This window comes from Acanthopagrus latus, chromosome 21 (assembly GCF_904848185.1).
Source record: "Acanthopagrus latus isolate v.2019 chromosome 21, fAcaLat1.1, whole genome shotgun sequence".
Classification (NCBI taxonomy): Eukaryota; Metazoa; Chordata; class Actinopteri; order Spariformes; family Sparidae; genus Acanthopagrus; species Acanthopagrus latus.
In genome coordinates this window covers 3391153-3417867 of record NC_051059.1, presented here as the reverse complement: position 1 = coordinate 3417867, position 26715 = coordinate 3391153, and the positions used below count along the sequence as shown (strand labels likewise).

Sequence of the window (26715 nt, the reverse complement as noted above, 5' to 3'; positions counted from 1 at the left end):
TAGTTCTGCAGTCTGTTTTTTGAGAAAATCATTGCAAAAATCAGTCAGTAAGCCTGTTTTAGAAGTTATATTAGGTGGCGACTATTTTCACTACCATGGCATGTCCTTTTGATAATGATCCCGTGGATGAAGGTGCAGCATTACTGAGCAGAGAATAAAATATTCGTCGGGAGATGATTATCAGACCACGCATAGATGTACTTGTATTTCCAGACAATTATCTTTTTGAGCGGTACTGTTTCACGTCACAGTCCATCATTTACATACACAACCTAATCCATCCTTACATTTCCAACATTACCAACTGAAGTCATGCTCTCACATCCCAGCAGATATTGTGTGTTGCACTGCGTTTTTTTGCAAATGGGAGTTTTTTATACAACGTCGGAGATGCAGAGCACTTGAGCAAGGCAACTGTATGCAGAGCAGTCAGAGACATCATATGCCATCATCACTTTAGTGATTGAGTCACCACCACCACTACCACCACCATCACAGCAGTCAAATAAAGACATAATACACATTTTTCATTTGGTTTTCTTTATTTCCTGCAAATACAAGAGCTAGTTTAGTTAATCTTCCAATAGTTAACATAATTAACATAATTCTGTGACCATGCACCTACTTCTAACTTGTGCTCCAGTATTTAAATTTCTAGGTCTGCCCTCCTAATCTGGCGGTCCAAGTACAGCATTTCTTTGTCAGTTTTTTAAAAAAAAATTCAGCAGGTGAATTTTGTAAATGTCTTTCACTGGTAACTGGGAATACATACAGGAGGACATTATACAGTTGCACATGAATTCCACAGAATGAATCTCTGGTGTTTACTGAACATCCATCTCACTGTGTCAATCTGTGCAGTGGAAGTTGAGGGACCCTCCTGCTGCTGTCCAGCAATGCCCTGTTAAAAAAGGATAAGAATGTGTTAGTACTGCAGTGTAGGCTAAATGTCACTCTATATTCCACCAGAATGTAAGAAATGTAAATGGGAGAACTATCAGTAACATATCAAGATGTTACCTCTGTAGGCCTTTCTGGATCCCCCTCTGTAAAGGCAGCAGATATAGTTTCCTCATATTCTTCAGATGAGTGATACGTTTCAGTATATTTAAACTACCATTTGACAAAAGACTTGAACAGTTACAAGGTCTGTTGTGGTGTGAGGGGGCTCCACCAGGCAGATAGCACCATCAGAATCTGTTGGGACAAAAGTTGAAAAAAAAAAAAAAAGCCATGAAAGGGAAATGAATATTTTTTTTATGAATAGGCTTAAAATATATATATAGGTCTAGGCATATTACATTTTATAAAAGCACTTGTGTCTTGGGGGGGTGAGCTCAGAGGATGAGCTCCCTCCAGGGATTCCCTCAGCCACTGGCCTTCCTAAATTCTGGCTTAGGGCCAGCTCCTCTCCCTCCGTTAGAGGTGGTGGTGCTGGGCCACCACTCATTTTACGGGCATCTGCTTTCTTTCTGTTGGCTGAGTAGAAGTCTGTGTTAGTTTAAACAGGCTTAGTTATTTACAGTTTTTTCTCAGTCGCTTTGGTGCTTTTCTCACATCACTATTAACATTTGCACAGCGGTCAGTGCATTTCTCAAAACAATTAGTGCAAACTGCAAAACCTAGTGGATAACCTGCAAAAGCACATCACTTGCTCAAAATGGATAGTCCATTCCTCAAAAGCAAGTATTCATGTCAATGAAACTGCCAGTGTCATCAAAATGAAAAGTCTTGACACCATTGTTTATGAACAATATAGTCAAATGGCTTTGGCATGTTTTCATTATGACAGTTTATTCTCTCAGTGTTTTCCAATGCAAAAAAAAGGTCAGAATTCGGTGACACTACCTGAAAATGCTCAAGACAGCACTATAAACTACTTGCACATTCGGAAACTATAGTAAAGTCACTTATTTAGAACAAACGTAAGAAACACCCTTTTGGTAGAGCTGTGCACAAAAAAAACAATATAACAGTACATATTCTAACTGAACATAGGTAAATCATTCTGGCACATTCAGACGTTCCTGTCTGTCTGGCCACATATTTTCATCTACATCACAATGGATACCATCCCTTGCAATGCAGCGAGGAATGTATCTCCTGGAGTGGTGAATCCACCCTCTACATGACTCTGCTGTGATGTTGTCACATGCTGCATCCATGGCTGCTAGCAGGGCCATTTGCGCATGTGGACACCAGTCATAAACCTTCCACCTCCAGGCAGAGAAAAACTCCTTCATCGGATTAAGGAATGCTGAGTAGGCAGGGAGATATTCGACCAGCATCCTGTCATGTGCTGTAAATTACTGTCTGACCAGATATGAGTGGTGAAAACGGACATTATCCCACACAACAACATACTTGTTGAGTTGGCCTCCACACCTCTCATTCTCAGGTACCATGTCCCTGTAAAGAGTGTCTAAAAACGTCAGCAGATGTTGTCAGCACAGTATGCACAGTTACAGTATATGGGCCAAGAAGGGGGACATGGGTGAGGACGCCATTGTCTGAGATGGCTGCACACATTGTAACATTCCCTCCGTGTTGGCCTGGGACATCAGTGGTTGCTCTCTGGCCAATGTGATTTCTTCCACGCCTTCTACCTTTGGCCAGATTGAAACCCGCCTCATCAACGTATATGAATGTGTGCAGTGGTTCCCTGGCTTCCAGCACCAGTACACACTTTATCGAGAGAGAGAGAGAGAGAGAGAGAGAGAGAGAGAGAGAGAGAGAGAGAGAGAGAGAGAGAGAGAGAGAGAGAGAGAGAGAGAGAGAGAGAGAGAGAGAGAGAGAGAGAAAGAGAAATGTAACAACTTTTCCTGTAACATAATGCATTTTGGAAAACATATTGTACCGTATGTTCTGTGAATACATATACAGAATTGCTAGTGTACTCCATGAAACTACACAAAGTAAAACAGTTTACAGTGCTGAACATTAGAGTATACATAGAAAACATGTTTAACTGTACATACTGGTGACAGATCTTCACTCTCACCGGTCTGTTCAAATGGCACTTGGTTTCATGCGCATTTAATTTCTCTTGAGCACTCTGTCAGTTGTTGCAGAGTAAAGTACAGTAAACATGAGATATGAGATGTTGGATTACTGTCCAATACTATACATACCTGTTCTCCTGACAAAATGTCTGAATGATTGAATTCACAGTGGTTCTTCCAACATTTGGTTGCACCCTCCCACCAGCCTCAGCCATTGTGAGGCCGTGATTGACAACATTGTCCACAACTGTAGCCCTAATTTCATTAGGAATCTGCCTATGTATTTGGCCTCCTCTTCCCCTTCCCAGCATCCTCACCCCTCTTCCACGATGCTGATCCTCCATTTCTGTGTCAAAGAATTGTAGAAATGACACTGTGTCCTGCTCGGTTCATATATGCTTGCCAAGTGACGGTTCATGGGATTCATCCCTGAGTGACTGTGAACAAGTGGCTTGTCATTGGTTACAACTAATACTTCACACACACCTCCTCGTGAGTGAAAGCTGAAGTTCACCTGAGCGCAATTGTTCAATTTAGGAGACGTTTCCAGGAAAAAATGATAAAGAAAGGTATACAATTTGCTCAACAGAATTTAATAACTAGTTCAACAATTTTGTATGTAATGACTCAAGCAATGAAATGAAGACTATTAGTTTTTTGGGAACGACTATTCAGCATCCATAAGTGTAGTTCATTTAGACTGACATGACATAAGCAAATGATAATGCTTAAAACAGCTGATAATTGTATGAAAGCAACTGATACATGCCCAAAAGCATTTGCAATTTGTTCAGAGCTACTATGATGTGCACAAATTACTAAATGTTGTGGAGGTTGAACTAATAGTTATGAGAATTTTCATTCTGATCTGAGAAAAGCCCCAAAGCAACTGAGACAGTAATAGAACATGATATAGATGAGAAGACATTTATGTGTGTGAAAACAGTATTATGTTGGGGATAAAACTGTACAGTCAAACAGCCAATATTTACTTTACAATGTAAAACAGGATCAAAATGAGGTACCCCCATGAGATTATGCCGAGGTCTTTCCTGTTTAAACAATGTTTTTATGTTTCATCTTAAGCTGCTGCCAAGTGTGCTTCTTCCCTGCAGGATTGCACCTAAATGAAATAAATTAATAGGCTACTACTCAAGCAGTTTCCCTCTGTAATATTATTGTGATTGCAAAGGACTACATTTAAACTTACACATTGACCCGAGCAGCAAAGTTCTCCTACGCCGTCTCCTTCTTTTGCTGCTGCAGCGGTGTTAGACTTCCTTCTAAAAATGTGCTCAAACTCACAGTATGTGCGCATTAATATTTCCAATTCCAGTGGGGTGAAAAACGTAGCCCTCCTCTTCCCCGTTGCCATGGTGACTCGTCGAATCAGGGCTCCATTGATGCTGTCTTTTTATACTTGTTGCGCACGTGCTTAACTCCAGGAGAAACTACTCCAAGTTGATCAAACTAACTCAAATCAGCTGTTCTGGAACCAAAAACTCAGTCTCCTATCTCAGAGTAGATCAACTCAGAGTTCAAGGTTAGACTCAGAGTTTGTTGAATCTGCTTTGTGAAACGGACCCTGGAGTTGCTCTTCACTGTTTATGTTGAGACTGGTGTTTTGTAGGTACCATTTAATGAAACTGCAAGTTCCTACTGAAATGTATGTGTGTATGAGGAACAGAAAAAGTAACCCTAAATTGTGTTCAAATACTCAGAAGACCACAGCTGATTCCAGGAAACTAAGATGTTACATCAAGAAATAACTAAAGCTTCGTGGTGCAGCCATGAACTTTAATTCCCAGTATCTCAAACATCTAACGTGAAAGTCCATATTTTCCCAGTGTGCAGTTCATACATGGCTTCTATTGTCATCTAACACTTACAAGACAAAGACAAAAGTAAGACAAAATTTACACATTGTATTGCTTTTTGTCTGTGTTTAACACATGTGCTACTGAAAAAGCATCTTAAATGTTTTTGCAAAAGTAAACATTAAACAGATGTGGGCACTCACTGGAAAAAAGTGTTTTTAAACATTTGTTATCAAATAATGGCAGGGAACATAATTTATGGATGATAAGTGGGTTTAATTTGTTGTATAACTGCCTGAATTTTAGATAATTTTGAAAATGCTCAATCTGATATCTCTCTTTTCCCTCAACACATCTTAAATAAACTCTAAAATCCAACTGAAAACCAGATCTTTACTCCACTTTATCAACATTTTCCAACAAAGTGCCATCTTATTATATTCACCAAATAAATTAAATTCATTACACATACATATTAACACAAGTTTCATCTCACATATACCCATATTCTACCCGACATTCTCACCTGTGTATGATTGAATTAAATAAATTCAGTGACTACAGCCTGACTTTAAAGTGATATTTACAATCTTCTGATGTGGGATTGTATTAAGTGATTATCCCTAGTTAATGATTGCCCACAGTGTGGAAAAGCAGCATGTAGCTCTGGCTGGGAACAGGAGTGTTGCACTTCTGTAAACTTTACCAGCAGCAAGACATTAAACCACCTTAAAAAAATAAAATAAATGCATTTAAGTGTATGCTATATTATATATATAAAAACAATTTTGTCAGACAGCTCGTGAATGTCCAACTCAAACAGCTGATCTGTAGCGCAATACAGTGTGCAGAAACAACTGCGCTTGTGTGCAGGAATACAGATGTAGTGTTGTAGGAATGTAACGCCAAAGGAAAAGTCTGACAGAGTAAAGTTCCCAAAAAATCCAAAATATAGCGTATACGTAAACATTTCTACATTTTTTGTGGGCCTTCTTTTAGGTGGCTAAATTATGTATTGCTGCAGGTACCATTTACAGCAGTGCAATGCTCTTCTCCTGCTGGTGCTCTGCTGCTTTTCCACACAGGGGCCAAGTTGACAGTCATCTGCTGCAGGTAACACACTGACATAGGATAAGAACCTCATACAACCCCACATCAAGACATCAAGTCTCTACTCACATAAGGCAGTGAAACACAATTAGTTAATTGCGGTTATTTGGACATTTTATGAATTAAAGTCATCCATCCTCTTAGGATTTTACATTCAAGCGTAATGTTTTTGGTCTTAATTCTCCCCATCAGTTAATCACTGACTATAGTCTCTCAGGAGGCAGGCTGCATCTCAGGCACGGCTGACTGGCAGAGGTGTCAATGAATGGGAAATGAGCGGCTGCAGCAAAAGTGGGTCTGGAGCGTGGACTGGGGGGAAGAAAACAGTGAATAAACCCCAAGTAAATCATTTATTAAAAAATATTTATGTCCAACAATTACTGTAACAATGGCATTTACTTTAAAAAGTCAGATTTTGGATTTAATAAACCCTATACTTTATTTACTGTGGTAAAATATGATTCCTGCGGGTTTGGGCAAGGCAATAGTTTTCCTGGCAGCTAAAGCTTTTGCTATTGGTGATTCCTATTAATGTTATCATTGAGTTAGCTTTGTATAGTCAGTGTAGCTGAGACGTATTTTCTGTATCAGAAGTGCACTGGTGTGTTTTCATGTGTCTTACCATCCATATAAGTCAGTGTACTGAGGAGGGGTGCATCTGAGGAAATATAGGTGTAGTGCAGATCTTCCATTAATGGCGGAGTCAGCTGACCAGGAGCAAGAGATGTAATCATAGTTGAGGAAGCAGGATTTGGGCTGATATATTTCTTTTGACGAGCTCGACAGTTCTGAAACCAAACCTGGATGAAGGGACAATAGATTCATAACTAGTTGGAAGTCATATTTTTCTCCATTTTTCAGGTGCTGAAGTGCATCTCCACAACATTTTCTTCTCAGACAAATATGAAACCAATCATTCTTTCAGAGGACAAAAGGGGCTCGTCCTTTTCACAGCCTTTATTTGTGCATGAAACATTGTCGACAATGAAACCTCCGGGGAATTAACAGACATAAAAGAGAAATTGGAGCCCTGGTGAACGTGAACACACTTAATGCACACTGAATTTAAGCACCCTGATGACATTACCATTTTAACATTTTTGTAGGCATTTGTCCAACAACTGGTGGGTCTAAATTGGCTGAGCATGTATATTTATTTTTTTTCCTGCACCAATAGACAAAATATGAGTTGCCTAATTACAGGACTTCAGTTGAGACCTATAGCTGTACAGAGCCAACCATCTATTGGGACAGTTTATCCCAACTAAACTGCTGAAGTCAGATTCTTTAACAAAAATGTGTGTTCACTAGAGCAGCTCCTCCAGAGGCAGTAACATTTGCTTTACCTGAATGACCCTGCGGCTGAGACCAGTCCTCTCTGCCAGTTTTTGGAGAGTCTGAGCATCTGGGTTATTATCTTTAGCAAACTGAGTTTGCATCACCTGTATATTCAGAGATAATAGAAGGGAATATGATTACATGGTTAAAAGTTGATAATGTCTGAAATTCAGTAATGTTATTCTTAAATTATGTAGAGGAGTCAGCAGAAAAGTCACTGAGTGCAAGCAGGCTGTGTTGCAATACAGTGTAGTACTTACCAGTGCCACTAGAGGGCAGAAAACAAAGACAAAATGTCACTGGCCTATACTGTACATGTAAATTAGCTCATTTACACATTGAGCAGATACACAACAGCATTCACAGGTCGTGTTTCTGACGACCTGACAAATATAAGTCAGACATTACATATCCTTTAAACTATGCTTTGGATTCTAATAACTCTTGTCTTTATCTTGTTAAAATGTAATGAAATCTAATCTAATAAGACTTTAGTTGCTCTGTTGAGTATTTGAATTGGTACTATATCAGTTGTTCTGTTTACATTATTAATAGCCAATCAGGTGGCAGCAGCTCACACTGGGAAAGTCAATATATAGTGAGAAAGAAGGCCCAGTAATCACAGAAGCAGTGCAGGCACACACGCACATGCGCGCACACACACGTGCGCACACAGTACCTGCAACTGGTCCACAGTGAAGCTGGTTCTGGCCCTCTTAGCAGGTCTGGGCACAGGGCTGGAGTCTTCTTGGTCTGCCCCCTCTTCATCTTCTTTTGGTTCCTCTTTAAGACAGAAGGCACAATCATATCACCTTTATTTATAGAGCACCTTTAAAAACAGACTTTAAAAAAGTGTATATACAGATTTGCATTTATCCTGTTAAATCATCTTCCTGAGAGTCCTGCCATTAATCTGTCTGTCAATAATAGACATACACAGTTGAAGTGAACAACACTGTCCAACCCACCACAGTGCAAAGATGTGCATTGGCCCTAGCACCTGAGGGGCTACATGACACACCATGCACACACTATGACTTACTGGCCAGACTCATGACCACCCGTACTGTACGCTGTAAACAGTGTCTACTGGCAGAGGGATATAACAATCACTGCAAAGATTTTTATCAATAATAGATACTAGAAGTAGCGTATGTGGGAAAGTACTTTTCTTAATGATTCATTCGAGCTGACACTTTAAGTCATCCAAGAGTTACCAGAAGCAAATGTTACTCCTTACTTACCATTTTATCTTGTGTTGTATCATTTTTGTAATCAATTTACCGACTGTTGCTTGTCATCATTCAGTCTGATCATTGTCACCCATCCCCATGTACTCACCATTTTCCTTAGCACGTCTGATATTCTCCATCATGATGTCATAATGTGGCCGGCAGAAGACTCTATTCTCTAGTAGTCCACATTCCTCTCCAGTGGACAGCTGGCGCCTACAAGAGGTGCAGGAGAAACATGCCAGGTGGAATGTGCTTCCTCTGGCCCGACGCACCCAGTCACTGGAGTGGATGTTACGACCACAACGAGCACAACGGGTCCCATATCTCCTGAAGAAAGACAGGAAATGGAGGTGAGGTGAGTATGAGGAGATATAGTCAAGTTTAGTTTGAGGTTAGATGAGTAGTGATTAGGTGATTGTCAATCAGCATTTGTTATCAGTCAAGTGGCAACAAACAACTTTTCCCCCTAGCGTTTCTAAGTGGTATTTCCTTATAGTCACAAATAACACAATCTTTCATTCTTTAACAGAAAGGGATTGCCAGTTAATCTTCCTCTTTCCTGGTAACCACGTGTCCAGGGCAGTAAATTAATAGAGAGGTTTATATGCAGCCAAAGTAAATGCTGATGGTTTCATTATTATATCCATTATATTTTGTAACATTTACTCAATTAATTACTTACACATTGATATGTTGAAACTTGTTTATCGCCAGTTTAAGCAATCAGCATATAAGTGTAAGCTGCCAATACGAGCCTACATGTGTCACAATGTGTTGCATGTGAAACTATCAATGCACAAAACACTCAGCCTGGACTGGTCTGGAACACGACAAGGTTTCTTACATGTAGTAGAATCATTAAAATGTGTCTCAATTTAAGCTATGCAATAGGCTTGGACCTGAAGGCAGATAAGATATGAACAGACAATTTGTGACCGCGCATCTATTTGAGTAATAATATTCATTTAGCCTCAGGGCAAAGCTGCACTACATCCCTTACCCCCTTCTCAATGACAGACGTGTGCTTGATCAACTTTTGGAATGTTTGTTATTCAAAATTCACAATTAAAATTCTTCACAACTTCAGCAAATTGAAAGGAAAAAAAAGGCACCCCCTGCTGACACCATTTTAGAACATAATATTTTACTAAATGTTCAGCGGCTTGCTTGATCCAACATTTAAAATCAAGTTGGTTTGTCAGCCCCAAGAATCAAGACATTGCCTATGACAGTCATTACAGTTCATTTTTTACATTCTGTCATTCAGTAATCATGAATAGAGAGCACCCATGCAGCAAGTTCTCACAGTTCTCAAGTCCCCTTATTAACTGAACACCTGTTATAAAACATTTTCTTGTCCACTGATACCAACATCTCCATTACCAAGTTTTCCCCTGTTTCCTTCCCCCTTTTCAAACAGGAGACAGCCCCACCAACAGAAATGTTGGGCCCCTGAAAAGGTCCAGTGAATGGGCCCTCCCAAAACTGCTATCCTCATGGGTTTATAGTTGACAGGCTTGAATCAGAGAATCCCAGCTTCCTCCTTAAAGTTATTTTGATCATTTGTTCCTAATTATTTTCTGATTGAGTATTAGGGTGATAAGTGGTTTTTTTTTTCCTCTATAAAAAAACCTATCAACCAGCCCATTAAGTGGTTGCAGCTCTAATGTAACAAGTACTTGGACAATCAGCACCTGGATTCTGGCAAATGTGTACAACACATTACAAGTTAAAATGGGATCATATCATTCAGTACCAAAGGCGGCTACATTTTAACTTTACTGTTTAGTTTTGTACAATACCAGAAAGCTGAAATACAAAAACTATAATATATTGTTGTTGTGGTGAGTGATCTGGTTCAAAATGAAATTGGTTGTTGTTGCTTATACTCAGTATGAACATGATAATTGCTGGCCTGCAAGGACTCCCCATCCCCCATTTACCTGAAGTAGTCGAGTTTGCAGAAAACTTCCTTCTCCTTGATGTAGCAGCTCACATGTCGTCCCAGTGATGTATTACACACACTGCATGAGAGGCAGCGCACGTGCCAGCACAAGTCATTCACCTGACATGGGAGGGAGATTTTAACTAAATATGCCTTGCAACTGCCATTTTAAAAAACACCCCTTAATTGTATTAAGGGCTATGTCCTTATACACATTTACCATCAGGAAAAGAAAAAAAAAATCTACAATCACAAAATGTAATTGAGTATACAGTAGACCAATAGTAACAAAATTGGATTAGAGTGCAGTGGGGAAATCCAAGTAGCCAGTGTCCTTAATTACAGGCTGTGACCAATTAGAGGCTGTGACAGTCATTACAAAAAAATACACAGCAAACATATTTACAAAATGAATGTCTTTGAGAACAAATGCGTTTCATTATCTAATTTTAAAACTGTCACATTTTATCAATGATAAAGTGAAGTAGGAACTTGGCTGAAACGAGTCTGTCCACAGGCCGCCTCCATACAGAGAGATATATAGACAAGTGGCACTTGATAGAAATTGCCTCAAGCCATGGGAAGGAAATTCTTGGGTTATTTTTTCACCATAACTGTCCGTTTTGCTCTACATAGTTCTAATTCTGCAGCTGTTTGAATTACATATTGCCATTACAGTCCACTGACCTTGAGCAGGTATCTGTCCACTATCTCCAGGCCGCAGGAGGTGCACACAGACGTCCCCGGCAGGGAGGCCACAGGCGGGACAGACGAGGACGAAGAGATGGAGGACGGAGAGTAGCAATCCTCGTCGAAAAAATCTTCAGGCCCAGAGGAACCCTGACAGACGATAGTGTAACAGCTTATATAACACTTTTATCATAAAGGGTAGGGACCGATGTCCCGTCAACAAAAACGAAGCAGGTGACCGAGTTATACCATGCAGGAAAACAAAAAAGGCGCTCAGAAGAGACGAGGCCGTCTTGCTAGCACAGGCTAGTATGAGTCTGAGTATACGGTTACTGTTTGGATTCATTTAGCTTCTGTGAAGCTAGCATATAGACACATGAATTACACGTTGTCCTAACCTTTCACACTGTGCCCTAACTCTTCACCCCACGACTATAAACTGGGAGAAACGTGGTTCATTCCACACTGGGAACACCTACTGTGTCGACAGAAAAAGGTCCTTGCTGCAGCGGAGTGAACACAGCCTCCGTTGGTTCTACTTGTTCTTCCGACATGGTGTGGGCGACGAGCCCGGCCTGATGTGCAGCTCACACTGGGGCCTCAGTGATGTCCCGTACATAATTCACTGACCACGGTCAGTAAGACTAATGAAGCTCATGCCAAAGTGAAATATCCGCTCAGACCTTTTTAATTGTGGCGCCTTATTTTATTTTTGTGTGGTAATAATTCAGTTTCCGACTGCCGTGGTCCACGTTCTCGTTTGACAGATGTATACACGCAGTTTGACTTGTGCCTGCGGTCACAGAGAGCCGTATGTGAGTGCAACGAGCTGATCAGACCTCAGCCTCTTCACAGCTGGGCCGCATCCGGACTGATTGATCTGAGCCCCGCACGTGCACATGATGAGGAGCCCATGAGTTGACCTGACAGGACCTGAGTCTGCTCCTCACATCTCTGCAGACCCTGAGTCTGCTCCTCTGCAGACCCCGAGTCTGCTCCTCACATCTCTGCAGACCCTGAGTCTGCTCCTCTGCAGACCCCGAGTCCGCGCCTCACATCACTGCAGACCCTGAGTCTGCTCCTCTGCAGACCCCGAGTACGCTCCTCACATCACTGCAGACCCTGAGTCTGCTCCTCTGCAGACCCTGAGTCCGCTCCTCACATCTCGGCAGGCCCCGGGTCTGTTTGGATCCGCACAAATCTCATTACGCTCTTTTTGTGAGGGTAGGACACTAACATCGAATTAAAATGACCAAAATGCACATATTTAAATACAATTCCTTTATTTATTCTGTATCATTATATACCATATTTTTTCGAAATAACGAAATTTTACTTCAATGATGAGCCTTGGCTGCTTTTTTAAAAAATTGTGGGTAGATGATAAATATAGGCCTTTACTGAGTACGGCCACGGTTTCGGCTAATTAGCCTTTAACTGAGTGGCAAGGGAATTGCATGCTAAATCCAAATACATATTATTCAATAATAATAATAATAATAATAAATCCTGAAAGCATTTTCTCTAATTAACTGATATTACTTTCGTTTTGACCTCCGTAATACCGCCTGTAAGTACAGACTGTCAGATTATACCTGATAAATACAGTCTTTTATACAGGGTTAATGCCACTTTCAGGTATGGTTTCAGTTAGACTATATGACATGTACAGTAACAGATTTAGATAATATTAACTTAGATTTCCACTTCTCTGTTAGTACAAACACTGTTTCTCATCGTATCAAACTGCTGCCATCTGTACAGGTACAGGCCGACAATTCGTCTCCTCCATAACTCAATAAATGCTAAAATGTCATGTTTTTTTTTTTGTTTTGTTTTGTTGTTTTTTTTATCTAGACGAAAACAGCTATAGTGTTGTCAAATCTGCAGTCTTAAGTGTGTGACTGAGTGACATGAGAAAAAGTTTGATTTGCTCCTGAACCGTCAAATAAATCAAGTTCGGCAAATCATGCATTAGTTTAGATAAATTGGAGAAATATTATATTTCACTCGAGGAAAACCACATATACAAGTACAAGTCCATTTGAAGATGTGGCTTTATAAAGTCAATGTATTAATACTCACCACGCTGTTGGAGAGCGACTTGAACATGTTCAGCTGAACATTAGCCGGGTCCCGTGCGCCTCCTCTGCCAGATGCTTGTACTCCACACTGTACTCACCCCGCTGTGTGTCTGCCTGCTCCAGCTTAGTGAACTTCTGTTCAAGCTCTTCTGAAGACCGTGTTCCGTCAGCACACACTTATATCTTTGTTCTGGTCATTTCAAGTAGCGCAATGGACCTCCTACTGACGGCCCGGACCCGCCCGCTGCGTGTCACCAGGGACTTTAATTGGAAGGGACGATGATTGTGATTCTGACTTTTCTTTCTTTCTTTCTTTCTTTCTTTCTTGCTTGCTTTCTTTCCAGATAGATGTAATCCAGATCTAAAGCAGTACAGAAAACAATTGTAAAGCAGCAAACTGTTTTCACTGCTATCAAGGTGAAAACTTCAATTCGGGCAAATAAAGATGAAGTCATTGCAATTTTTTATTTTTTTTTAAAAGGCAACCCAGCAAGATCTCTCTCTCTCTCTTTTTTATTAAACTCTCCACAGCCCACTAATTCTGGAAGGCTTTAAGAAAACCTAATCATCTTAAGAATTCGACTTTTAAACCTCTTCTCCTGTGAGAGGCATGCAGATTGTGTTAGGCCAGTCTGACCTTATCAGTATCCTCATCTTTTCCTCTCTTGCCACCAGGGACGTTATGAACACAGCACAGGTCAGTCTTGGGGACTGAATTATATTTATCTAGACATCCACACTGTCTGAAAGCAGCACACTCAGGGCAGCATGACAACACAGAAACACTTGTTGATTTAACTCCTCAAACCTCATCAGTTTATAGTATTTTAGATCAGAGTTTCGTGGAATAAATAATCTGAAAGGGAAATTCAGTTTTTTTCATCTTACACTAAACTATCCTTACCATACGCATAAACAAATACACTCATTGTCATCAGCCTCATGATTTGGAACATTTCTATCTATTGAGAAATAATTTTTTGCAGCTTCTTCAGCTTTAAGGGACTGTTTCATAAACAATTAAGCAGCAGAGGTCTGGCATTAACAAGTGCACCCCCCACATCCTTTTTAGAAAAGAGAAAGCTCACCTCCTCATCCATGATTACCTTGTCAGACTTTAAGTGAAGCCGACGGCTAACAAAACATTGGGGTCAAAAAGGCAAGAATGAAAACATTCTCAGGGGGCACTTAAGTGAATGGCACATCTAGAATCCTGCTAGTATTATCTGCATGTGTCTGCAACCTGATAGCTCAGTCCCCCAGCCCTCTGAACTGGGTGTATAGGATATAATTTAATGGTGCAACGTAGACTGGACTTAACCTCTGACAGAAAAGTGCTCACCACTCACTAGTCTGAATACTGAAATAATCAGCATCACCAAAAATATGTCTTTTATTTTTTTAGAGATCTTAGTTTGCAATTATAGTTGCATCTTTTTTTATATTTTTAATATTAATTGATCATTTCAAATAAAATATGAACATTATGGATGTCACGTTTTTTGATAGTCTGCACAAGACAGACCATAATATTTGTAAAATTCAAGTCTGTCTTGAGTTATCAACATTTTTGGCTTACAAAATGTGCCTTTTATTTTTGGGACTTAAGAGCATTTAAAATCCACATTCACCTGGCTGCTGTACGATGACATTCAGAATACAGTAATACCTTTGTTTCTGTTGTAGCGTGATAAAAACAGTCTGGAATTAAGATGGTATTCATTTTGCCCTTTTCAAAGTGTGAAAAAGTATGTTTTGTGGATAACGTTTTTCAAAATGGAATTATATAATTTATGGCATTGTTCATTGATGCATTCATGAAGCTGCTAAAAGCAACTTTTTGTATGCTTCTCTGACAGCCTCTGTGGAGGCCATGGAAGAAACTAAGGTGCCATATCATACAACCAGACTACAGACCCCATTAAGATAAAATACAATGTAGCTTTATTGGTCCCTGCAGGAGAATTTCAATATGGCACAGCAGCAAAAGGAACAAACAATGTGTGATCATCAGCACTATGCAATAAAAACTACTGTAACATGTTGAACTTACCTGGCCTGGATAAGCCACACTGGTTAAAGACATTAACAATAATGAGAGAGATTATACAGACATAGTCAATCTTCTTGCTCATGTAGGTCATACAGAGGCACCAGTATTACATTGAGTCAAAAGTTAGATGTTTAGATTTATGAAAATAGAAGATACAAAGCAAAAGGTGACGACTTTCTCTAATTCAAACATTTTGACATTACCACGCGCAGTCCTTCTACACCTTCTACACATGGGTTCAGTTCACATCCCTGCTATGTGTTTCAGGTGTTTTTAAAACATAGATTTCCCTCTTCTTTTTTTTTTTTTTTTCTTTGGAGAACTGCTTCCAGGGTGAAGGTGAAGATGTTTAAACCTCTGTTATCAGTGTTTACTTCCAGACAGAGTTTTGCAATCGATGACACAGACACACACATTTTCTTCCTAATCGGTTCTTGTGTATGTAACAATATTGGCAAATGTAAACTCAGAGAATTTGTTATGATATTGTGGGATGGTGGAGTTTGTTCATTGAGGGTGTACAATGGGTGTTCTGTTTGTCCACGGCATGACCAAACATGCATTGATAATATTATTAGGGGAAAAAAGAACAATTGCTGACTATATTTTAATGGAAATATGAAGCGTGGTCACATTTCATATCTTCAGATATCATTTAATCCCTTCAGATAATTTAATCCTGTTTTCAGGAAAAATGCAGTACCAGCCTTAGTACCTGTAATATATATGATAGACAATACAAGTCAAAGTATGTAGGTAAAAGTGAATAAAAGTAAAAATAGTTTGTTGTATTTTTCACATAAATGGTTACTGGAAATGCATTTTCAGGTGTGTTAGTGTGGACAGAGATTATTCCTATTCCCACTTACATGTGGTCTGGACCACATGTTAGTGTGTATGTGGATTAGGCCAGACTGGAAATGTAATCTTTCCCTATTGTGGCTGACTTGTCCACTCCACTGCTCCCTTATCCAGCACTCTTAACAGGGGTGGAGGATTTAGGACAGCACTTAAACACAGCATCTGCTCATTTATTTAACAAAAAAAGCAAAGGGGTGTTTGTTGGGGCGGGGGCAGACTACATGTTGAAAGGACTCTTGGCCTTTTGTTGCGACCACTTTCACATAATTGTCTGATACAATGTGGATTATAAACCTGTCAGTGCTGCTGGAGACTTTGACAGGTAACCAACTCAAGTCAATTGTCATTTGATTTTAGCAAAAAAAAAAAAAAAAAAAAAGCTGCTAAATCTGCAAACATGCATTACTTTACCTTACCAACTGTACAAGTTTAATGATATTAGGTGGCTGCTTTCATTACCTTTTGGAGTTAAGAAGGTCTAAGAGCTCTGGACAACACACACACGCACACACACACACACACACACACACACACACACACACACACAGCAGACACCTGCTCCTGCTAGATCCCCAACAGGAAATAAAATCTGCCAATCTTAGGGTGAAGAAGTCCATTGAGAATATATCATACTGTATATCAAATTTTGTGTTTAGTTAGTTTGATCATGCAGAAAATAACTGACCAATAGTGCTTCTTGGTGACAGTCGATCTAAGGTAAAATAACTTGCAGGGTTATCAGACTGCTGCTCCTGTTTTAAACCAAACATAACCTGGATTCAGAGTGTAAAGGAGACAAGGGGAGACTGAATCAAGGAGAACATGATACAAGGAGGAAGGAAGGAAGGAATAAGTGAGTGTTTGTGATGGTACGATATCCTGCTACATGATGAAATTATTACAGACCTGCGGAATCTTGTTTCTTGGTGTGTGTGCGTGCGCATGCTTGTGTTACAGAATCTGCACCTGCACAGGGCTAGGACATTTTGTAATTTTGGTGTCTATCATTAATCTAAAGAGCAATGCTGTTATATAAATTTAGATCAGGTGATATCTAATAACAAAAGGTCATTGCCCTTTTTTACCCTGTGAATTGCACCGTGACACATGTATCGTCATGATGTCAGGGTTCGTGAGCAGTGGCAGTGTTTGTCAGTGGGCTTGGTTTCCCTCCTCAGCCAAAAACATCCCAGCATCCTACAAACACACAGTTGTTTTGGTTCAAAGCAATGGCAATGACATGCTAGGCTTATCTCACTATGTGCGTGTGTGTGTGTGAGTGCGTGTGTGTTTTCTTGACAAATGCATATATTTGTAATGATATTCCAGCACCAAAACTGATCACATGCCACAGTAGATACTGACCCACCTGGCTGAGACATAAGGACCTATAAGGGCCTATAGGGTCCCTGAATATCTTGGGGCGGCAACCAAAAGTGACGGGCTGAGGGGAGAGGGAGAGCAGTGGCAACAGCTGGTTTGTTATGCAGGAGTAAATCCACCCAAGAGGCGTCTTCAGTTCTAACTAACTGGAGCTGGCAGACTGTACTGAGTTTGCTCCAAAGACAGTTTAACAGCCAGTCACACCTGGGCTCAACTAGCATTAGCGACCCACATGAAGACCCATTGAATCAGCGACCCACAAGTGGGCCTAAGGACTCTGACACTCATGTCCTTTACAACTCTGTAAGGTCTAACCCACACAGTTTAAAAGCTTGCCAACTCCAGTGAGAGGTGGAAAAATCTGAAAACGCAGCCCTCCCTTTCTCATGCGCCCCACCCCTTGACCTCTAGCCTCCGACCTCTGAACCATGTGACGTCTCATAACAACAACAACAACAACAACAACAATGACGGACTACTGCTTGTGTTCGTGTTTCTTGCAACTTACTCGCCTTGTAGTCAAGCATGAATCGCAGTAGTTCGACCTCATTATCGGTCCACACAAACGCCTCTGGATTCCTTGCACTAGCCATTTTCTCCTTTTTTTTTTTCTTGTTTTCGGATTCACTGTCTACTGTCTGTTTGTATACAGAGGGCAAGGTTAATGCACGTGCTCCGTCTCTTCTTCTCCGCCTGGAGGCCTGGAATATGAACTACAGCGTTTTGAGTCATTTTCAGTGGATCCGTGTGGATGCAAATATTCTTGAAACGATGCCAAGGAAGACAGAGGAAAAAAAGATCATTTTAGTGTGTGTGGACAAGGTCTGAAACAAGTCCAGTTACCTACGATACAGCACTAAGATTTACCATGACCTGGATGACTGAGAACCTTCATCAACATATGCAGGAGTAATGCAGCACCTCATGTGATGATGGAGGCTGTGGCACAACAACTTGCTGTAGTAACATTAATAATGATGTCAAGAGCTGCCAGAATGAACAAACCACCCCCACCCCACCACCACCACCACCACCACACACACACACACACAAACACACACACACACACATTATAAATCCTTTTTTTACTTCTCTTTTTTGACACTATTTTGACTGCATTTCTTTACCCTCCATCAGCAGCCAAAACTGACTGGATCTCTATTTCAGTCGGTGGGTTGTTCAGATTCCCTCACTGCTCCAAAGGAAACAGTGTTTTCTCCTCAGAGACTAGCTAGCGTGCTAGTGCTCTACTGAGATTGCTGTGGCCAGTCAGCGCCTATGGATTTCAGTGGTTTTATTGCAAAACAAATGGCCTGTTGAGTCCCTTTGATGTAGGCACTCAAATACTCACATCATGAATTATGGATAGAGCTGTCATTTGTCGGGTGAAGCTCAAAAACTGAGATTTTTTGTTTTTATATTATTCGCATATCAGCCATTGGACCTTCAAGCTAAAGGTTTTTTGCAGTCACAACATCCACAGGGTCATATATGTTTCACACACTGAAAGTGAGACACAGGCAATGTAGGTGTCAGCCAGTAAATGATCACTTTTGTAGTGCGACTCACACTGGCAGATGATGTGTGTCAATAACACTCGCTGTTTTTTTATGGAAGCCAACAGCCGAATCCTTTGGGTATGTGAAAAATGCTCTACCTGAGGCAGTGTATGGAGTGACAAGATCCACAAGACTTTCAGCCAGGAGATTGGATGGTTGTCTCGCGTTAATCAACATAATCGGTCTTTTCCTAAACCTAACCAAACAATCTTTCCTTGAACTGAACCAAGTGTTCTTTCTGAAACCTAACCAAACAATCTTTCCTTGAACTGAACCAAGTGTTCTTTCTGAAACCTAACCAAACAATCTTTTCCGAAATCTAACCAACATCTCTACCTAAATCTGACCAAACAATCTCTTCATAACAAGCCTAACAAAACAGTCTTTTTCTAAACCTAAAGCTCTAGACTTAGACTGAACTTTCTTTTCTTAAACCTAACCAACTAGTTTTTTTAGGAGAAAGATTTAATGTGTCACACAGATGCACATTATTAAGTGTGCCTTGTGCATCTGTATTAGATACCATGAGGCATAAGGGTTGATATTTGACAACCTGGGATAAGTATTTGTTGAAGTCACACCACTGGTGGTATCAGGATACACTACCCATCTCACTTCTTTGCCTCAGCATGCATAAACTCTCAAGAAAAGTTGCATTTTTATCACAAAGCTGCCCTATCTTTTACTATTTTGCATTGATACATGTTTATGTAAATGTTAATGATATATAACATCCAAATATGGATTACATGTGCAGATATAGGATGAGTTTTTATGTTACTGTGTTTTGTTATATGATTTTTAAAAAAAACACACTGTGGTGCTTGGTGCTTAAGTCACAGCTTCAAAGCTCTGTCTGTCAGCTGGTCAGCTAACACAGCTAAAAATCAGACTCCAAGCTTACTGAAAGCTTGTTGTTGGTGTCGACAGACACTTTCATCGCCTTTCTGTATCCCTCTGCTGGCACACGCAGATATGTTACAATACATCTGAGAGCTGAGAGCAAAAAGTCCACTAAATGTCTGTGTGTATCAGCTTGCATGTTTGATACCCATCAAGGCACCTCCTACCTCTGTCATTCTGTGGGACAAAACACAGAGCCCACTTCAGACAAGCCATAGAGAATATTTGAACTTCAGTATGTTAGCATGCAATACTGAGGCTTTCTATTTGTCTGGAGATATACAGTAAAGCTTAAAGATGCAATTATATAGTTGTTAGAAAACATTTGCATGGTCACATTCTCATTTATGCTCTCTACATCTGTGAGTCTGAAATGTGTGGAGCCTGTAAAAGCACATTTCCTTTTGCACAGTCTGCAAATATTCCAGCTATTGAATTATAGTTTCTGAAATCACGAAAAAAAAAGCCAAGAATACCAAGAATAGAGCTTGTTGTTTGTTTCAGGGTGTCTTTCTTGGTCATGTTTTTTGTTGTTGTTATTGTTGTTACCCAGTTTCTGAGTGCGACACCACTTTTGTAAGTACAAATCTCAAGTCTGTAACAATTTGTCAGATTTAATGTAGGTGCTACTACAAACAACACTCATTTAGTGATAACAGTGTTATGTGTTTAAACACGTATGTAACACTGGCATCCTACCCTCTCAGTTGAGCAACTGTGCATAGTGCAGAATCAAGCAAAAGTGGATGAGACAGAAACATCATTCACCTGACTACAAGCTGTTACTTTACATAATTTTCTCCATAATTTCTGACAGTATTGATAACATTTTGCTAATCAAAGTAATGTAGGATCACAATGACGAGGTTCCACTTGTAACTAATTGTCATTTTTCTGAAGCCCCAAGACCAACAAGCTTCACCGGTCAGGTGTTTATTTATTTGTACTTTATTGTGATCCTGAGACTGTAGGTCAAAGTGTACTTTATTTTGGTATTTGAATACTTCAGATCTTGTAAACTATTGTAAAGGGAATTGCACAATGTTTTTGTATTCATTTTTCAATAATTAGATGAATGAGACTCAAATTTGGAGATCAAAGCTGTGTCCGTCAATCTGCTGACTCATGCTTTTAAAAACCAAAAGCTTTGACTCACTTGTGTTATTAGAAAACTTTCATCACTTCGTCTGTCAGGGCACTCTCAGCAAGCTACCACTGTTTATCAAGTCATGTCATAATCACAACAAACCACCTTCTATCTAAAAGTGGACTTCAAAGCTGAAATTTTTCTTTATTTTGTTTCATTTCTGGCTTCATTACTCCATCTGTTCTGTTGTTCCAGCTTTCTTCCTCCTCTCTCCTACTCTTTCTTCCTCGCCTTCCTCCCTCCATCTCTCCCTCCTGTTCTGTTTGACATGTCTCTGTGTTTCCTGTCCTTTGTGAAACCCTTCTGTCCCTCACATCTTGTTTTCCTGATTCTATCCTGTTTAAATCCAGTTCCCGCCCCCTTGTCCAACAGAGTCACGCTATTGGAGGAAATGGATGAATAGTGACCGCTGAGTGACAGGTTATTCTGGGCTGACTGTGGAGGTAAACACAGCGAGGTAATGGAGGTAAACGTCCGGTCACTTGGCCGGGTGGTACACAAACAATAGGCAAGTAGGTTCCGACTGGGCAGTCAGGGCGGTCAGAAAACCAAACCATCTACCAAAAATCTTCTTTTATTATTATCATCATTGCATCTATCATTTTTTTCTGGACTTAGGGTTAGGAGTTTTGCAGCTATGCACATGGAAAAATCTTGAATTTGGTGCTGCCTTCTAATTGGTGCATTAGATGAATTGATATAAACGTATATATTTTTTCTTGTTTGGCAAAGATCCACTTCTTTTTTGCCCAACATCTCCATCAATTTCCCAAAACAAATCTTGATGGAAACATAATGCTGTCCAAGATATCTTTTCGAGCAGCGTATTGGAGACATTTTGTCATTTGAACAGCCCAGTTTACCTTGCCAGGAGGCTGGTTGCAACATGTTTTCACTCTTCACTCACCTGGCTTCAAAATAATTTGATTTGCCAACATGCTCTGCTGATAGCATTACATGATTGAGCAGTTCCACCTGTAGCTCACAGGGTAACTAGTAGCACTTTCCAAACCGATCCCCTGTCAAATACATTTATTCATTTTTAATTTTAGTGGACAAAATTTATAAACCATGCATATACACAAACGTATAACAATTTACGGGCAGTGAGACTTTGTGTGTTGGTGTGCATTTTTTTTTACTTTGCCACTTTTCATACAAATTTTAAATGTATAAAAATCTGGAGAGGGGTACACATCTTTAACACCATGTGTACCATGCAAACAATCTGTTTGGTCTGATCAGTGTGATGTTGTGAGTTGGGACACGGCTGCCTTTGCAGAAGTCTTTTACAGTCTGAGAGCACCACTTAGTTATTGATTGGACGCTGCAGCAGATCAGACTGAACTGATACATCACAACATGACTGAAGTTTCATAGAAGAGTAGAAGACTTCACACAGTGAAGACAGATTAAACTCAAGTGTGTATCATCAGTTTCTTTACTGAGTTTGTTTTCTGTTTCACCAGTGTCTGAAAATGTGTCAGCCTGACTGTAGGTGAACAAAAGGACCACAAACAACTTTCTTCATTTAACACAAACATTTTACTTTTCATGGTATGTTTTAAACATGTGAAGCTCATCATTCCTCATTGCAGTTGTGCTAATATGTAGGGATATGGAGGTTCTACGGTCTGTGTCTGAAATTGTCAAATTTAGTTTTTTTTTTTAAAGTAAACCCCTCATTCAGCAGCTGGGCCTCACACTGTATTTCGCCGCTCACAGATCATCTGTTGCCCAGTTGTGCTGCTGCGTAGGGATACGGAGGTTCTACGGTTGAGAAAATGTAGTGCCAAAAGAAAGGCAAGTTTGACGGCGATGTAAAGCGGTGTGAATTTTCTCTAACCAACGTACACTTGAACTGTTATAGATTTAAGGTGAGCCTTGTTTTAGGTGGTTTATTTTTCTCTGGACCCCGTTCACTGCAGTACAAAGCTGAGCATCTGGGCTGGAGCGGCTCTCTGCTTCTCCAAACTGAGGCTGCACTGATCGATTATTACTGTAGGGAGCAGACTGACTATAGATACAGTATGTACTTTATATGACCCCACTTCAAAAAACACAAACTATCACTTTAAGCCCTCTGTGAATCAAGTTAATCACAGTCTAAATTCCAAGTGTAAATCTAAACTATATGAACTGTTTAATCAGGTGCATGTCTCAACTGATAATAAATTGCAGACATGCTTGCTATTGCTACAGGTAAAGCCATTGTCACCACTGGAAATCTGTGGATTGGGCAGTCCAGGTCCAGGATATAATTATTCAGTTAAAAGTGATGAGGCATTCTAGTTTGATAACATAATGGACAATTTTTATAAAATTGATTGAGACTGGTGCTTATAATACCCACAATGCAACGTGTCAATTAACAATTCTGTTGGAGATTCAGGTTGCGAGTATCTAGCCTTAAAGTGAAACTCTCAGCAAAATGCAACCTAGGCTTATTTTGTGAATATATATGAGTCAAACCTTCATCTAAAAGCATAATTACGATGAAAGAGGCACTTTTAAGATTTACCATATTTTTGGGTCAAGCTAATTTTCTCAGTGCTAGGGGCACTTTTACACTAGCATCAAAATCGCTATTTTTAAAACTCTGAGAAGGCTCGACACAACATGAGACTTTGCTCGTAGTATCACCAGGGTCTCTACACATGAACTGGAGCATTGAAAACATTGTTTGTGTACACAGAGTAACTAAAGAGAAAGTTCAACTCACTTTAGCAGTTGCTTGTTCCACTCGCTGCCATCCAACCAGTGAGAAGTGTCGATCTCCGAATGCGATGTAACCTGGAGGAGAGTTAAGGTCACAGACTGGGTTCCGGGTTCTAGGACTCATTACTACAACACACTATATCCAGGCCACAGCAGAGGATATTATATAAGGTATTAGTCTGAATGGAAGCCAATGGCACGACTAGGAGGAGACTGATCGAGTCAGACTTCTTTCCGGGGAGATAAATCATACCTTTTTTATCGTTCACAGATGGCAAAATAAAAGTTCACATTAACCCCCCTGATTCAATGAACAGTACAGAATCAACCACTTTTAATGTGATTGTTAGGGAGACTTGAAAGTTAATGTGAATTTCCATTACTGTGCACAATTAATGCACAAATCCAATGGATATTCAAAGGAAAGGCATTGTTGTATATTAAAAACAGATGCCTCCAGTCAGTCCCATTCAAAAATGAAACTGACTGAATTAATATCCTCTCTCTGTGTGGAGGTGTTAGGCCAACTGAGACACACACTCACAAACAGAGGGAGAGAGAGAGAGACAGAGAGAGAGAGAGAGAGAGAGAGGAAGTGTGTGAGGCCCTGCCTGTCTGGCGGAATGAAATGGAAGAGATGGAATGAGTTGTTGGCCAAGACAAACCGACTCCTAAAATTACACTGTCTGATGTATAGACACACAACAAGTCTGTGAGATCCCCATATACAAACCACACACACACACACACGCACGCACGCACGCACGCACACACACACACACACACACACACACACACACTCACACACTCACTTGTTGCTTTTTGAATATCTTCAACCCAAAATCTGTGAATGATCATGAGTCATAAAGTGTTTGAAGAGAAAGAGTATACTTACTTCAGTAATGTTGCTACAGTTAAGAGTATGATCGGTGCTACAAGAAATTACTCACAGCATGTAAAAATGAGAGTTACATTAAATTTGTGGTGAGGAAGCTTAAATAAGTTCCAGTTGTACTGGTTACAGTACATTAAAGGTAAAATAACTTGTAGGGCTGTCAGACTGCTGCTGTCATGTCTTCAACCAAATCTAACCTGGGTCCAGAGTGTAAAGGAGACAAGAGGAGACTGAACCAAGGAGAACATGATACTGGGAAGAAGGAAGTAAGGAGAGACCCCTGCACCCTCTGAGAGTGTTTATATTCTGATGGTAGGATATCCTGCTACATGATGAAATTATAACAGACCTGCAGAGTCTTGGTTGTGTGTGTGTGTGTGTGTGTGTGTGTGTGTGTGTGTGTGTGTGTGTGTGTGTGTGTGTGTGTGTGTGTGTGTGTGTGTGTGCGTGCACGTGCCTGTGTGTGTGTGTGTGTGTGTGTGTGTGTTGAGTGATCATGCCAAGGGTCAGAACCCTTTGTTGTATCATAGACTGAGCCGCAGACTGTGCTGTGGAGAACCTGATGACTAAAGCGTAAAGATGTTTAATCTGATGTGAACCAAAGATCCACATTTTACTCAATGTTTTTTTGGCTGCAAAAAATGAACAAACATTTTAGATGATAGATGAAGCAAGCTGAACACATGTACATATGTGTGTGCTTGTGTGTGTGTGTGTGTGTGTGTGTGTGTGTGCCACATCCACTCCTATCTTTTAATTATTTTATCATGCCACCTAAAAATTTGATATTTTTTCAGTCTGAACTCACTTTTAAGTCGAGTACAAACCACCACATATGTTTATGAGTCATCACAATTAGCTTTAGCTCTGCAGCATTCAGTTAGATGCCTGGCTAAATAGCTAGAAAGCTTGCTAATGCACCAACAAAAGTGAAGCTGAGCTTGTCACCCTGGAGGAGGTGGTGGAGGACAGGATGCTGGGAACACTGCTGGAGATCATGGACCATGTCTCTCGCCCCTCCACAAAACTCTGGACAAGCTAAAGAGCAGCTTCAGCAACAGACTAGATCAACCCTGCTGCCTAAAGGAACGGCGCAGGAAACTATTCCTACCTGGTGCCATCAGACTGTACAACACTCACTCCACAACACACACACTATTTATTGTGTTTTAAATTATTATTCCTGTAAATAAAACTACACCTTATTCTCTTGCACCGTAAGCTCCACTTAGCTCAGCATTTCATTTCTATCTATCTGATCTAAAATGTAAAATGGTACAATGAAAACAGAAAAAAAGAAGGTAACACAGTTGTTTAGGTAAATTAAGCTTTTCAGCAGTTATTGTACTACTCACTCTATTCTATGTTAACTGATTTGGGCTTGTATTTAAGTAATACAGTTATTTAAACATTAAAATGGTGTGTGAAAAGAATCGTAAGGCTTTTCTTAACCTCTGATCACTTTGTTAAAAAACTAATCCAAATAACCTTTTTTTCATGAATTAATTTAATGTTTTTCCCAATTACATCCAATCAGTGTATTCACAAATAAAAAAATTAAAAGGGAAGATAAAAATAAAGATAACTGAAGATAAATAGATGTTTTTTTCTGATATGTAGATTAACTTTGTGCTAAGGCGAGAAGACAAGAAGACTACAGTGTTGAAAATGAGGTGATGAGCTGAACAAGGGAAAAGCATTTTCTTTCTTAATGGATAAATGTCATTCTCTCGTGGCAGTTTTGGACTCCACACAAACAACACTTTCAAGTGGTGACAAATATAATCACTTATGAATACTTAACACAGTATTCCCTTAAATGTTAATTGTGAAAAAAATACTTATTCTCCAGCACTGTAGGATACAAGTTTTCATCATCTACTGCTGACACCAGCGGGAAGATCTAAAAATGTGTTAAAAATCCTGTAATAAGTGAATAAAATCAGATGTTAAACACAGGACATGGCATTAGTTC

The 26715-nt window shown here is 40.0% G+C and overlaps 1 protein-coding gene across 2 annotated transcripts; it reads right to left on the bottom strand.

Annotated features, from left to right (window-relative positions):
• Window positions 1-4778: 4778 nt before the first annotated feature.
• On the bottom strand, window positions 4779-13372 carry LOC119011696 (LIM/homeobox protein Lhx8-like). Of its 2 annotated transcripts, none has more exons than XM_037085023.1 (8): window positions 13223-13372; window positions 11135-11287; window positions 10446-10567; window positions 8609-8829; window positions 7947-8050; window positions 7276-7371; window positions 6552-6729; window positions 4779-6238 (listed from the first exon to the last, which is right to left on the bottom strand). In XM_037085023.1, exons 1-8 carry the CDS (start codon window positions 13247-13249, stop codon window positions 6162-6164), a joined length of 978 nt encoding a protein of 325 aa, XP_036940918.1. In that variant the 5' UTR covers window positions 13250-13372; the 3' UTR covers window positions 4779-6161. The 2 variants fall into 2 exon arrangements, with proteins under 2 accessions (XP_036940918.1, XP_036940917.1); XM_037085022.1 differs by lacking the exon at window positions 13223-13372 and adding an exon at window positions 11617-11997.
• Window positions 13373-26715: the final 13343 nt, after the last annotated feature.